This window comes from Dicentrarchus labrax, unplaced genomic scaffold (genome assembly GCF_905237075.1).
Source record: "Dicentrarchus labrax unplaced genomic scaffold, dlabrax2021, whole genome shotgun sequence".
NCBI lineage: Eukaryota > Metazoa > Chordata > Actinopteri > Moronidae > Dicentrarchus > Dicentrarchus labrax.
The window spans coordinates 23390231-23406778 of NW_026136702.1; the positions used below are offsets into that span (position 1 = coordinate 23390231).

At 40.7% G+C, this 16548-nt stretch overlaps 1 protein-coding gene across 1 annotated transcript in view; it reads right to left on the reverse strand.

Annotated features, from left to right (window-relative positions):
• Positions 1–555: 555 nt before the first annotated feature.
• slc30a6 (solute carrier family 30 member 6) overlaps positions 556–16548 on the reverse strand; it is a 66850-nt gene continuing 50857 nt past the window's right edge. The window contains exons 10-15 of the mRNA XM_051418162.1: positions 16446–16494; positions 6906–7025; positions 5856–5958; positions 5682–5729; positions 4891–4959; positions 556–1916 (exon numbers count right to left, since the gene is read on the reverse strand). Of these exons, the coding sequence (XP_051274122.1) occupies positions 1287–1916; positions 4891–4959; positions 5682–5729; positions 5856–5958; positions 6906–7025; positions 16446–16494 (1019 nt within the window). The 3' untranslated portion in view covers positions 556–1286. The remainder of the gene's footprint in view (positions 1917–4890; positions 4960–5681; positions 5730–5855; positions 5959–6905; positions 7026–16445; positions 16495–16548) is intronic.

Below are 16548 nucleotides of genomic sequence, written 5' to 3' on the forward strand. Positions count from 1 at the left end.
ATGATAAGATTATGCCACCTGTTGTACATTTGTGCCAGCAGTGGGTAGTAATAGTAAAGGGGAGACTGACAGGCTGCAATCTACTAAATACCCATATATGGAGCTTTTCAGCTAAGTGGTTTGGGGGTTTAGTTACTCTTTAAAATGAAAATCTTGTGTCAAATAGAGTTTGAGAAAACCGCAATGGTATTTTTCTTCACTTTCTTACATATCAGAGACTAAATTATTGAACGTCGTATAAAAAAATAATGTGCAAATGATATAATTAAGTGTTAGCCCTACACAAGAAGACATATACTATTTTGTTTTTCATGTGTTCCTCAAGGTGACAAACTGTACAGTACTTTGTTTTAATGGCAGCAGCAGTTCTGTAGTCAAAACATTTAATGTTTGTACTGACGAACTTCAGAGCAGAGGAAAAAAAGTTCAATTCAATTACCAATAAGTGGACAGGGAAATATACAAATGTGATTTGGGAAATGAGGCTGGCCTGGAACCACAACAGAGGAGGAGCGAACTGAAGACTTTTACTCACAAATGAAAACAATCATGCTGTTTTGGTTTTAAAGATGATATTTCATGTTTGAATTCAGGTCGTGTGGGCGTAAAACACTCAGGACACATTATGGCAACACATTAGAGCAGATGTCTCAATGATTTTCAGCTGGACAGAAAAAAAAAAGATGTTTTCTAAATCTTCTCCGTCAGTTTGGTCCAATACGCTGTCTTCATACCTCCCTTTGTCTTATCATTCATAGGACACTAGATATCATCAGTCTGTTGTCGCCTCTGACCTTTCACCTCCTGACTCTGAAATCTAAAATATAACGCAGGAATTTAATTCAATTCAAGACTTTATTTCCTCTCACCTGGAATGCTATTTGATGACATTTCCTCGCAGCCTTTATTCTTACAAAATAAACATACAACGTAATAAGTACGGACACCCTGCTCTCTTACAGTCAGCCCCACACTGGCGCTGTTTCCCAAAATCTGGATTAAAAAAACTGACTCAAACATCCCAAATTCAAGTCAACCTTTTGGTCCCCTTGTTGATAAAATAAATACCACAACACACTCACCATCTCTCTTCTAAAGTTGGGGGGCTCACACTACAAGAGTTGACAAAGCTTCGCCTTCTAAAGTTATCATCTTGTTGTCACACTGGGAGTAAATGTTGTTGTCAGCCGTCCGTAAATCTTATCAGAGTTTCAAATATCTGAACTGAGGTGTGGAGAAACCGACCTTCATCACCTCTACAGAAGAAGAGTTCTGGCCCGGCACAATCAGGGTCTGTATTGTCTGTACTGCGACTGTGAAGCCAGAGGGTTGCCGGTTCCGAACCGGAGTGGTGCCGTCGACCCTCCGAAGGCAGTTCTGTAGCTCTGAGAGGAAGGCACCCCGCTCCCGCTCACACCCAATCCGTACCCCGCCCCCAGACCCTGCACACCGAGTCCCAGCCCGCCGCCGGGCCGTGCCAGGCCCTGGTTCATCATCCCTGTGTAGGGAGGCGCTCCGTAGGGGAGTCCCAGGCCTCCGTAAGGCCTGTGGGCGTGGTGCCCCGGGGCAGGGAGGACCACCGGCTGCACATTTCTCCCTGGTGTGTCGAAGGCAAACTCTGGAGGGGGGCTGCTGGGTTTGGCGGGCGTAGATGTCAGCGGGTCTAGCTCTCCTCCTGAGGACATCAGCATAGGAGGCAGAGAGGAGGAGGAGAGGGCGGCGTAGCCTTCAGCAGGACCCAGAGGGGCAATAGAGGCGGAGGAGGAGAGGGCCCCGGTGAGGAGCGGTCTGGTCCAGTCATCTTTGAAGATCTGGACCGTCAGCGTGGAGACGAGCGGCAGCAGCCGGTTGGTGACGTGAGCCAGAACCAGCTGCTCGTTGGCGTCCCGGCGGATGCGAACGTGGGCAGAGCCGGCCTGGAACACAAAGGTACAGAGGGGCAGGGAGGGCAGTGAAGGGGTATGAGGCAGGAAGAGGTAAATTAATAAAATATGGCTTCACATTTAGATACTTTCACAGCAATAATTACAAAGTGCTTTCCAAAACAAACACTGTTCCAACAAATTATTATGTTTTTCACACATTTTTGTCTCTGAAAGTTTTAATTCTGGATGCATTCAGGCACAGTTTTCAGTGTAGGTCACCCACGTATTGGCATCACTCAGAGCCCAACACACAATCACTCGAGTAGCGCACATAAAACAGAAGAAAATAGACCTGAAACGTAAAAATACGTAGCCTCTGTAGAAAGCTGGATCGATTACAATAGACGCAAACCTGTTCCGTCAAGACACCAGATGGACGACTGAAAAACACAGCTGAAACATCTCCTGTGTAGAGGTTTTGAAAGGGAAGAGAATGGAACTGAATGATGCAGCAAATATTTGCTGAAAGCATGAAAATCCAATTGTTGCACCATGTATGAAGAGCTGCATGCTCACTTCCGATCCATCAGACTGGATTTTATTGCAGTTCAGTTGTTAAGCCACGATGCTGCTTTTTTAAAAGAACAAACCGTCCAGCAGCTGGTTAAATAAACTAAAATCAAAAAGACTCAATGACCTTCATCACAGCTCGCCTCACCTCAACATTCAGCCTCTAACTTCTAAATCTGACCTTAAAACACTAAACTGAGTTCTTCATTTTGTCCTTGTTTGCTAATTTTACCATCCTCATGGGAATATTCAGACCTCAAAAGGACAGAACAGACACACACACACACACACACACACACACACACACACACACACACACACACACACACACACACACACACACACACACACACACACACACACACACACACACACACACACACACACACACACACACACACACACACACACACACACACACACACCGTGGGGCAGAAGTGCAGTCAGAGGGTCAAATGAGTTTGGACAGCTGCTCTGTTAGCAGTGGGCCAACAACCAACAGTTGTGTAACTGCAGCAACATCAGTGACAACAACATCGATAACATAAATAAAAACAACAATAAACACTGCATCAAAGCTGAGGTAAACAGAAGACGCTGCTCCACCTGCAGGCAGTCGGAAGTACAACTGCTACCTAGAAACACACACACACACACACACACACACACACACACACACACACACACACACACACACACACACACACACACACACACACACACACACACACACACACAGTGACTAAGACTAACATCAGTGATTTAAAAAAGGAGACAGAGGGATTCATTTGCATAACGTCACACACTTGCCACGTCATTCTACAGATTCACTGTTTCATAAACAATAGATGTCTCACACGCAGAAATATTGAGGCCATGACGTCAAAAAATACCAAAAATCAGGACTTTAAAACCCTGTGAAATATTCAAGTGCTATATTTGGGTACAACCATGTACACAGATTCTTACATAAAACCAATGTGATAAACCCAAGTGACGGTTAAAAGAGGAATGAGTTTGTCTTTAAGTGTCCTGAATGTTGAGTGTTATCTCTGTGTGTGTTCTTTCCTCATTTGACCTCCACGTACAGAACGTTCTTTCCTTTTCCTTTACCTATTTACTTTAATTCACATTATTGTGGTTGATTCATTATGAAAGCTGCTGAAAATGTGCATCCCAAACGTGTTAAGTGCATATTATACACCTCTCACTTTCCTGTCTGTATCTCTACCACCACAATTAAATAATGGAAAGACTTCCCAAAATTAAAAAACATAAAAACAGTTTGGCAAAAAATCCTCAATACAAGGTCCATTTAGCTGGTGTTTTTGAAGTTTTCAGCCTTGTAGGAGGTGGGCACAGAATAAGCCTCACAGAAAGTGTTCCTTATGTTGAGAAGTCAAACTGCAACTTCCATCAAGAATTAACCCTCAGGGTAAACAACAGTTCAGTTTAATTAGTCCCAATTAATAATTTGTATTCCATTCTCACAGCAGAGTGTGTTTCTGAGAGATGTTTGTGTGTGTGTGTGTGTGTGTGTGTGTGTGTGTGTGTGTGTGTGTGTGTGTGTGTGTGTGTGTGTGTGTGTGTGTTTCCAAGGAAAGCCAGCTGGGCTTGTTTGCTGTCGCTACAACAACGTGCAACACAGACGACGACAACTCAACACAAACAACAACAACAGTGTTCCCTCCAAAAACTGGAGAAGAGAGAGAGAGAGAGAGAGAGAGAGAGAGAGAGAAAATCTCCGCATGAATGACTTGTTCCTTCTTTTCGTCTGGGTGAACAAATCCCTTCAGATCGTCACGCTGAACCAACGAATGACAGAGAGGGATGAACGAGACGAAGGAGGGAAGAAGGGGGAGGGAGAGAAATCTAGAAAGTGTTTCTACTGTGTCTGTGTGTGCTGGTTGCATGTTAATTGGAAATGTGTTATAGAATTTGCTGCCCATTATATCTTGCTTCACAGGGGGCATTTTCTTGAATAAAGTTGATCAAATTACTACAAACTAACTGACTAGGGTGAGCGTATTCAAACCCCCAAACTGGGACCCTTAGTGTACCACATATTCATCTAGTGCACCATAGGCGTTTTCATCAGGATGGGGGTGATTATCTCAGCACTTAGCACGCCTACCGAGCGCAACTTTCAACACCATGGCCACCATTAACGCAGCATTTTTGTTTCTGGGTACTTTAGGAGTAAGCGTCCTGGAGCTCTTAAGAAGAGACAGACTTTCTCTCAAGTTCTGATATAACCCTAACCTCTTTAGCAGCTGCTATTGTTGTTTAATGAACAGTGTCTTGTCCTGCGTCAGAGCTAGCACCCACCCCCGTAGCTGCGAGTACTTCCTCAAAGGACGCTGATTAGTCTAGTACCACTGTACCAGCCCCAAACACATAGAGAGAAGAGCAAGATGGATTCTCAAGATTATAGTTCTGTGGCTGAGAAACGTACCAGAGATCCAAAGCCAACAGTCCAGAAGTGCTCGTTGCGAACCTCCAGCACACCATCCAGAGTTGACACCTGATTGGACACAAAGAAGAACAAATAACCAATAAGAATCAAAATGTCATGAACTTCACATGTTGCCTGTCTGTTGATTCTGACAGACACGTTTGGGACATATTCAGGAAAATAAAGTCTAGATCATTTTTGATTCTAAAAACTTCTTGTCTTCCAGCCCTGTTAAAGTACTGTAGCTGTGCTGGATGACATTTATATTCCTTATACTGCCGACTTTAATTTAAATGATTATCAAGAGTAGAACCTACAGGCTAAAAATTAAGCACACAGATTCTATTTGACCTGAGAATAGAACCTTGATTAGTATCAATAGTAACACCTGTGTTTACCCTACTATTTCATGTCAAAATGGCAAATACTCATTAGGTTTGACAGAGTTTCATCAGGTTAAAACTTTTTAAGACCTTTTCAAGATAATAAAGAATGCACTTTAAGATCTAATTTATGTCCATACTGACAAAAAAGGATATGAAAGAAAATAGAGATTGGTTCCATGTCCGTTTGGTTCTGTAGATGTTACAGCATGACCAATACAAATGATCCCCCTTTTTAAGACCCTACTGAGACCATTTTTAAGAAGACTTGTGGATGGCCATTAAAAGGATGAGGTTTATAACAGCAGAGCAAAGCTTTAATGTGTCCAAGGGTAAGTCAAATTACAGATGTCAAGTTTGCTTTGGAAGTTGATATTACTGCTGATGTAACACAGATTACTGACTCACCTCTCTGAGCAGTTTGTCCAGTTGGCCGATGATGTGGGACGGTGTGGTCTGTGATTGAGAGACAACAAAAACATTTAATCAAGCTACCTGCTTGCTTGAAGAGTGCTGTATAAGAAAAGTTTATTATTATTATTACCTACAAAATACGAATAGAGAAACATGTGTTCGTCTTACCTGCAGGAGCACTTTGCCGCTGTAGACGCTCATGGGATACATGGTACCGAAGGTCATAAGAGCAATGGCGACCGCCGACGCTGTGTCAACTGCATTATAGTTACTGAGCAAACACACACAGCACAGGAAATCAACATGAATAATGTTTAAAAAAAAATAAAATAAAAGATAAAAATCGTTCTGGCTTAGTGTGTGGTCTCTAAGATTAGGAATTCAAGGTGAATACAGACTTTTGATCATTCTTCTTTGGCATCAAAAAAATATACAGTATTTAATTCTTATCTTTGAGAAAACAATCACAACACAAGGTCCATTTATAAGCTTTTTAATCTTATCACATGATCTTCCTCACCAGATGGAGTTTGCCCATGTTGTCATGGAACAGTAGATTTTCTGAACAGTGATTATGATTATGCAATATCACAAAAAGCCCCAGAAGAGCAAATAAATGGACCTCGTCGTTTTCTCAGCTGCTGTTTCCAAGCTCAAGAATTAACTTTGAACCTCAGCTTTTAAACCGAAATGCACAATAAGTCCCTAATGTGCTCAGTAAAAACTGAAACTTAAAACAACTACAGCTCTATCTGCAGAGGATGTGATGTGATCAAAAGCTGAGTGATTTGTAACATAGACTTACTCAATGATTGTATGGGACCATAGTTTGTATTTTTCCATAATCTGAGCCGGTGGAAGCATGTTGGGGAACTCCCTCATTTTTATATTTTCATCATCGGCACTCTAAATAATTTAAAGAACAAGATTCACTTCACTTCACTTTTGCCATCAATTTAAGAGAATCTGAGTCTCATTTCCTGTCCCATGTCTGCATGCTCTTTCCACACCAGTGTTTTGCATCAAGACACATTTACAGTTCAGTGCAGATAAAGATCAGGGCAGTTTAAAGCAGAGAGAGGGAATTTCCAGCAGTGGCGATGGAAACCTGACATCACTAAACCCAAGCAAAGCAAAGGTTTCAATGTGTTGGTTAAACAGTGACGGACGCTGGTTAATTTGGGGATTTACCAGCCGCAGAGGGAGATGAATTCTTACTTGATTTCTATGAGCATGTAGGTGATGCAGAGGGAAAGAGCTCCTGCCATGTTGATCAGGACGAACGGGTTCATACGAGGCAGCAGCACACTGCTCAGACCTGGAATGATGCCACACAAACTGTACACACACATACACAAACAAAAACACAACGGGATTAGTGCACATGATCACCTCCAGACTTTCCCAATAAATCAAATCCAAATGGTCTACAGCTCAGCTTCAAAAATGGAAACACAATACAAAGTGAATTAAATAAGTATCATCAAAAAGAAAATTTGAAAAAAAAAATTGGACAAATTAAGAAACATAAGTCACTTGAGTTGTTTTTCATCCAGCCTAAGCAGAACAACATGTTACACCAAGACACAAAACATGTGTTTTTAGATGAGCATCAATTCAACACACATTTATAAAAAACAAATGAATAAATAACCATCAACAACCTTCTTCCTCTCTTCTCGGCCTTAGTTTGCTGCTAAAAGAGTTAAAGAAGCAGATGGATTTAATAGCTTCCAAGAGTGGATTAAAAGATCAATGACAGGAGACGGAAAGGAACTCTTTTTTGCCCCATTGAGTTTTTAAAAAACTAGCATTATATTTACTTTACTGCTAGTTCAATCAAGTATGTTCAATTTTAGCATTAATACGCTCCGTTGCCAGTTTATTAGGTACAAGTAGCTACAATTAATGGAATTGAATACAACAATGAATCCTCCTTCATCGAGGTTATAAAGTTCTGTTATTGTTGAAACAGATTTAAAAAGGTGTTCTACTAGATGCTTGTTTTGGAGGCTGTAGTTTGCAGCGCTGAATTATATTGAACTGGAGTGTATCTCCAAGTTCTCCGCTAAAATTTATATTTTGTTTTTTTTTGGTTTCTGGGGAAAAGTGCCGGAGGTGTTTGTACTTTTGTCTGTTGATTCATTTTTGTTTATTTCACAATTGTTTTTAATTTGACGAGAGTATGGCCAAAGGCAAATATTCAACCAATAGTTTGTACACTGGAGTCAACCAGTCCCAGAAACATAAATAATAACAGAGGTTAATTCATATTATAGATAGATCGATAGCTACTTTATTTATCCCGAGGGAAATTCAAGTATCCAGTAGCATACAAAATACAAAACATACATTAAACATACATCAGACTAAAATTAAAATCCCTAACCTTAAGAATAAAATAAAAAATAAAATAGAAGATAAAATAGAAAGTATTATATATATATATATATATAATATATATAAAATTAACAGTAGCTACAGTAAACAGTGCAAACAATAAACTAAACGAGCCAGCTTCTGCATCTGCTCCCTCCTCCTCTCTAAGCTGTAGCTCTGTGTTTATGTTTGTCTTTAGGATTAGGCCTTTAACCCGATCACACCGTCATAATGGACTTTAGGGGAATTGAACTGGAGTTGATGGGATCATTGTTGTTTTGTTTCATGTTTTGTTGGTCTAAGACAGCACTCTAAGCTGCTTCGACAACAGTGAAGGAAGCTACACAGTTCAGACAGAAAAGTCACTCCTGAAACAACTCTACTGTCTCACAAGTCAGTGAGTGCAAACTCTGATCTAGAAGTGGCACTGGAGAAGATTTTGTCTTAGTTTAGAAGGCTAATTTGGGCTGTAACACTGACCAGGTAATCATCCCTGCTCAGCAACAGTCTGCAGAAGCTGATGGATCCCCACTTAATCCATAAAACATTATTCTTCCTCTCTTGTTCATCTGGTTCTTCGGTATTAAATATCTGACAGCTGATTATTTTTCCATTTAGCCTATACAATGTTAAACAATAGTCAAAAATGTGCATCATAATTTGAAAGAGCCTGAAGAGGCCTGAACCAGTTTGGTATGTTTTCTCAATAAATGAATCACTGACTAATTACACTGACTTTCAGCACTAAATATTGCACACACTGCAGAGCACAGAGTGTTTAAAAATAAAATGTTATGATGATTTTCTCAGGATTGTGACAGTGTTTGCCATTGCACTTCAAATGAATTAAAAATGTACAATACTAAAGTTATTATTATTATTATTATTATATACTAAGAAGTAATTTTTAGGAAATGTGGAAACTTTACTAGTTCCAGCTTCACCAGTGTGAATGTTTGCAGCTTCTTCTTTAAGATGCTGAATATTTGATCTGAATATCTTTGGGTTTTGGACTGTTGATCAAAATAATTGATCACAACTTCCTGGTTCTACATTAACCTGCAAGAATACATTTTAACATTATCAGATCTCTTTGTCACATTAATAATGGTGGGGAAGTTTTTTTCTCTATTTTCACACCTCGGAGCAGAGTGCTCTACAGAGCAGCACCTGTGGAGCTGCAAAAGATTGAGCGTCAATTCAGCAGGAAGTGATGGATCTGATGTGGTTCAATGTGGTCTGACTCCATGATGTGATGCAGCATGGTGTGACACATGAAGACAGGACGCGGGATGCTGTCGTGATGAAGCATCACGTGACACAGCGTGACAACGTGCTTTTAACAACAGCTGCGTGCTCTGGATGCCCGGGCTGAGAAGCAGATTTAATCAGCGGGACTTGACTGCTGTTAGTTTAATTGAACGAGGTCACTGAGGACACACATCAATAACTCCTCTTCCATCAACTGAGACAAAACAGAGCCTGTAAAATTGTTTTTTTAAGGGCTCAACATCATCCTGCTGGCAGAGAAGTTGATTTAAAGGCAAGAATGATCTTCTATGACCTAGTAAAAAATTCTCAAATCAATGTTCTCGTATTATACATAGAAATCAGATGGAGCCAAAGAGGTACACGATAGAGGGTGACACAGGAGCAGATTTTCAGTCCTGTCCCATCACACTCCCACAAAAATACTCCTGTTCCGTCCCATCCCGTTCCCATCTTGAGTCTTCCAGCAATGCAATGATTTTGATTGAAGTGTTCAGTTTATTCATCTTAGAACTGCATATTTATGAAACTGATCTATTGTTTTTATGATCCCTGTCCTGCAAACTCCCATTGACTTTTTCTCCTGTCCTGTCCCATGAATAGTGAAATTGACTCACATCCCATAGTACTGCAAATGTATTTTTGCCGTGTGCAGTGTGTGCTGCACGTGTCAAATGATGCAATGCTACGCAGCGCAGCCCGGTTACTGTCACACTTGAGTAAGAATACCGATGCCTTTGCTTCTTCAATTTAAAATGACACTTTTTAATCCTGGTGGAGCAACCTGTCTTAAGACCAAGCAGATTTTAGATGTCAGTTGTAAGAATAAAACATATCAGTTCATACAGCTTCAACTTTTCTCTGCAACGTTCTAAACGGTTTCAACTTGTTGTGTCTCCCTGTCTGACCTCGGCTTAACAGAAAGCTAGAAGTCCATCCCATCAATGCTTCTGAAAAATAAAATCATGTCCCCATTCATACAGCTATTTGTCTTGGATAAGAAAAGAAATCTATTAAAATGTCCTTTCCTGACTTTCCCCTTCTTGCATAAATAGCAGACGTGAATTTGGATTCTTCGGCCCGGTTTGGCCCTGCAGGGAAAATCAAACATTCAACTGATTCCCCAAAACTCTAAACAGAGACGACCCTGCATGCTCTCTGAGTAACACACCGGCCCGGCGTTCCTGGAACCGATTAACGGGTCAATGAACGCATCTCCGGGGCGGATTGGCCCCCGTGCTGAGTGTCAGATTGAATTTCCGATACGTCAAAGGCTAGCACTCTGAAGCCACTGCGGCGGATGGCGTCGAGCGCTGTCATAAACATGAGGAGGAGCACAGTGCCTGGGTGCCGCAAGGTGTTTGTCATTAGATAATGTTTAAAAACAAAACAGTGACATGGATGTCAACTCGCAATTAATGTCAAACATGTCATTTAGACAGTCACATGTTTGCCACGGGCAGGACTTTCAGAAAACTGGAAAAGGAGTAAGGGAGAGGACGTAAAAGGAAAGAAAGCGGGGGAAGACTAACTAAAATATGTGTGTGGGTTATGAAAGTTTTTCACTACCTATTAGTTTGTTTAGCCCTAACAATAAAATCAGATGTTATTTCTTTAATGCAGTGCAGCTTAGTTTTAATGAGTGAATCTGAAGCAGAGTCTCGTTTAGCTGGACAGCGGAGACAGAGGGTGGTGATGATGTCATCTGAGACGGATCCTACAGCGGCTCCTCAGACGGTGAATAATGGAAGGACTGCTGGGAGTGTGTGACAGCGGCCGTGGTGATGTTACTGGGATGTATGAGCACAGGTTGTGATTCACTGCTGGACGCTCTGGGTTCATATCAAACCCACAGAGTCAGTCAATCCCACAGAGCCTCGGTTTCCTAAAGCTGAGCAATGAGTCACAACATTTGAGCCAATGGGTTCGCACCGTCATCTTTAAGATTCTTTTTTCTTCGGATTCGTGCAGACACTACGGTTTCATGTTTAGTTCCGCAGCCTCACATACATCTGTTCATAACTGTGACATCTGAAGCTATACACAGTAGCATTATCTTTCTACTTCTACCCTTTTTACACCAAAACTAGTGAGTATTATGCAGGTTGTTTAAATGCAGGTAAACTCTTCAAAATAGGTGATTTGCCTTGTTTTTCTGATCTGTCACGTTTAAAGTCACAGACGAGCTGCAAAATAGGGTTAGCCAACAGTAGAAAGCAGCATTTGGTACTTGCCTTGATATGTTGTATTTCACACTCTGTCTCTGAGTGCCAGCAGTTTAGCACAGACGTTATTAACACAATGGTCGGAATGAAACTGCCAAATGTGCCATAATGCAAGAATCAAAAGAAAATTTGAGAGTTGGGGATGAGATTGACAGTCCAGGCGCTCCCATAATCCCCCTAGATGCATTGATATAATTTGACATGTGACCTTGTGTGTGTATGTGTGTGTTAATCCAGACACGTTGCAGACAGAGAGCGATGGATTAAAGCAGAGAGACGAACAAACACTTGATACTCAGGTCTGTTGGCTCCACACTGGACTCAGTAATGAACAGGGGACACAAAACCGTCACTAAACACAAGATCACATCCTAAATATTAAAGCTGCAGTAGGTAACTTTTATGAAAACTATTTTTTTGTCGTATTTGCTTTCACTATATCCAGAGTAGTACATGCTTGTAAGTGCTTCTAATGTGAACAAAAACAACCAATCAGAGCTAAGAAAGCTGATTGTTGAGTCTCATTCTAAGGTGGCCTGAACCTTTGGAACCCCAAATGTTTGTTTTTGATGACCTGGGAATGAAACTTAACAATTAACTGTCTTTCTTAGCTCTGATGGGTTGTTTTTGTTCAGGTGTGGTGGATTTTTGCAAATGCCATTAGGAGCATCTTTTACAGATTATCTGTCTCAGGTACTACTGTCAGAATATAGTGACAGCTTTAGCAAATATGACAAAACAATATTTTTATAAATGTTACCGACTGCAGCTTTAAACTTATTCTTTCGCTAGATTTAAACATCTATGATAACTGTATAATGTAATTTATTTAAGATTTTTTTAAACAGTTGTTGGTTTTTGAATATGACAATTTTTCATAAACCTACTACAAGTATTTTTTCACTGGTTATAAAACCAACCAATTTAATACTGTTGCCTCTATATGACCTACATAAACAGACAAGACCATCAGTGAGAAGGTTGGCTATTTCTGTGTCGTTATTATTATATATAATATTAATGCCTACCATCGGGTCAGATTTGGTTAGAGTCCCCTTGAAATCAATGAAACGAGGCAGTGGAAACACTACCGCTTGTGTCCACAGAGGCTGCCAGAAACAATACAAAAGGAAAGTACCTTGTAGGGGCTTTAAACAAATATGGTTAAATAGAAAACTCACAGTAAGTAAGTCTGTTTTCAATAATGAGAATGGTACATTCATTTAGATTAACAACCAGTTTTCACCTGGCATTACCCTCTGATTTGTATATGTTCTGTGGATGAGATCGGATCACGGGCCTTTGCATGGCGGACTAACAACCGTGGTTTGCTCAGGTGAAGCAAAGCGATGCAGGACACTCTGAAGGGATCAGTTTGGCGTGCATGGACAGGGTTACATAACAGCTGAAGTCATCCTTTGGCTAATTTTCAGTAGCCTTGCTAACTATACTCACATTGCTTAGATCAGATCACATTTGGGGGTGGTTTGACATTCTGACTGCAATGTGTCACTGCATGTATTTACACCTGCATTAACATGATTCAGATAAGCTGTCCAGATGCAAATGTTAAAAACTGCTGCTTTTTAATGCCAGAGGGAGGTGAGGACAAAGGGAATTCAAAAATACCTTTTTGTTTAAGAGCAATGATTTCCTTTATTAAATCTGCTGAAAACTAACCTAATGAGTTCACTTTCTATTACAGTAATGAGACAAGAATGAGGATCAGGATCTGATAACGACAATCAGCTAAATTTCTCTTTCTTTCTTTGTCATACAGTTTTTTTTTAAATATCTGTCTGCCTTCTCCCCAATGACACACACACACAGACACACAAACACACAGACAGACACAGACACACAAACACACAGACACACACAGACACACACAGAGAGAGAGCTCAGGCCTCTGGCTGGTGAGGCCAACAGAGCAGCAGGCTTTATATAACCCAGTTGGCCCCCAGACCCTGCTGGGGTTAAGTAGGGACGGGCTATTACAACACAGACAGTAACACACACACACAGTCAAGCAAACACAATATATGCAAGCACACACTGGGAAACGCACACATGCAGACACAAAGTGCGCGTATGAAGGCATAGCATCTCTGTCTCACTCTCGCTTACACACACGCACACACACACACACACACACACACACACACACACAAACACTCAAAGACTGGAAACTAGGCTGGGACGTCCTGTTCATTTCTGCCCTTTCAGCCAATCACAGCTCAGTTCTGCTGCACAACTCTCCAGGCTGTCGCCCCGAGTAACCTGCACCAACTAAGCTGCTGACTCTGTGTGTCTATGTGTGTGAGTATACTTCACCCACTTCAGATGTGGGAATACACAGTGGGATGTAATATTTATCACAACAGTCGACACTGAGCATCAGTCTACTTTGGAGTCAGTGTATATGTTACTATAGCCGCTTTTCTACCACATGCTACAGCTCGACCCTACTCGCTCTTTTTGCTTTTCCATTATAGATTGTACCTGCTGCTGCTATTTAATGGTTGTTAAGACCGAACATCACAATAGGAAATAAATGAGATCCAAGTGTGACAGAGTATCTAAGAAATCGCTTATCTCCTCATATGTTCATGCATATGAGTTTCTACAGTCTCATTCATCCAACAGCCCAACAGTATATGAGCATCAGTTCTCCGAGAAAAAATGTGACAATGAAGATGATAAAGTAAGAATGCTAACACAATGAATGGTACTCAGTACAAGAGAGATGTGCCTATGACAGTGGCCACTGAGTGTAAAATGTGGCACACTGCATATTTAAAAGCTATGCTGTCCAGCTGCAAACTGACATATTTACTGGACAGCAGTTTTGAGCCAATACTACTTTGAAAATCTATAAAAAAGAAAAAAATCTACTACTTTCTACTTCTAAATCAGACTACATGATAACAACCCAAAAACATTTTAATATATTTCCCTTGTCTTGCCACATCATCTCAATGCTTCAGATGCTAGAGCTCTTAACATTTCTCACCTGTGAAGACCTCTGGAACTTTCTTTTCAAGCAGGTTGTGAAAAAAACTATTATTGATCAGAGTTAAAGGAAATGTGACCAACATATATACTGACTGAGACGTTTTACATGTGGAAAATAAACATCAGTGCTCTCTAGTGGGCATACGGTTTCTAAATGACCTCACATTACTGTACAGCAGTTCTTGTTATATATCAGTTGACAATGTTTACACCGATACCACTACATCTGACATGTATGTACAATTTACTTGTATTTTCTTACCCTGGGTTGAATAGTTTTACTGAACCAAGTCCGGTTTTAAAGGCTTTTTCTCCCCCACTGGCAAAAAATTGTGCAAGAACCAGAGAACTCTTTGGGGAATCATTTTTCATCAACAGAATTTAAGAGCTATTCAATTCTGGTGCAACGTATCAGCTTCTAACCACGAATATCAAATGTCCAGTGGTCAGACTTCTAGCTTAGAACAGAAACACATTACAGCCTCACATCTGCAGGGAAACAATCTGTTCCAGAGTGTTTATTCAAGAAAAAATGTGAAATTAGGAGCGATAAATATGACAGAAAACACCTCAAGAATGTGTCATTGGTAAACAAGGTGAAATATTGTACTTTATGATACAGTTATGATGAACCACTCCAACATTCACTTTATAGCCCTAAAGTGGCTTGAAAAGTACATTACGGTTCTATCTGCTGGTTCGAGCACTTAATTGAAATATTGTACAGTATATTCAGCCAAATATCAAAATCAAGTATAATCTAGATATCTTTTTGTATTTAGTGCACACTTTTAAGCACACTTCCCCAGATTCTGCCTGTCATACATAGTGATCTTGACTACAATTAAAAGAATATTCTGTAGGTTTGAATATAGCTTGTTGCTTCAACACAAGTTTGAAATTATGGAGCTGCTGGAGTAAAGCAGATTATTCTCATTATTGAGTAATCTGCAGATTATTTTACTAATTAATTGTTAAGGGTTTGGTGTACAAAAGGTCAGAAAAGATAAATATGGGTATAAAATGTCAGAAATGTCTTGTTTTGTCCAACCAACAGACTTTCTGTATACTGAGACAAATTTAACCATATACATATTTGCACTGTAGAAAAAGCTTAAATGCTCTGTGGAGTCGAAGGAGTTGCACAATGACCTCTCTGACACATCCTGTAGCTAAAAAAGCCTGCATCTGGATTGGTTCTGAACCAAGGCTTTTAAAATGACACTGACCTTCATGACAGTAGTGTTACTGAACTGGCCACACACACACACACACACACACACACACACACACACACACACACACACACACACACACACACACACACACACACACACACACACACACACACACACACACAGCTGACAGCTGATCAGTCAGCTATGGATAAAGTGTAGTTTTACCAAAAGATCATTATGATAACAATGACCTGTGACCTTTGACCCTTGAACTCAGGTTAACAGGGGGAAGCTGAGCAGATGTGTCTGCGTTCCTGTATGTACCCTTTGGGAAACAATGCAACAACTGATCTTACAGCTCTTTCTGAGACGCTCAATCAATGAGCCACCACAATGACCGAGGGCAACCTTTGACCTTACAGAAAGGCCATATGTGCCTGCATATACACACACATGGACACCCAGATTCCCACTGTAAGCAGTGACACGCAGGGTGGGTACTTATACCCCTGTCAGGAGAGAGTGTGTGTTGAGTCAGTGTAAGTGGATCCTTCCTGTTCCTACCTGAGAGCGAAATCTGCTAACAATGCAGAAAGAGAGAGTAAGAGAGAAAGGCTGAAAAACAGAGAGGATGGATGAGAGGAAGAGATGGGCAGAGAGAAAAAAGGATGAATTGATGAAGATGTTCTTACCTTCGACTCAGATCCGCCACATGTTCTTGAAGCCAACTGCTGCTGGCCGCTGGAGAGAAAGAGAGAAAGAGAGAAAGAGAGAGAGGCCTTCAATGACCAAGAA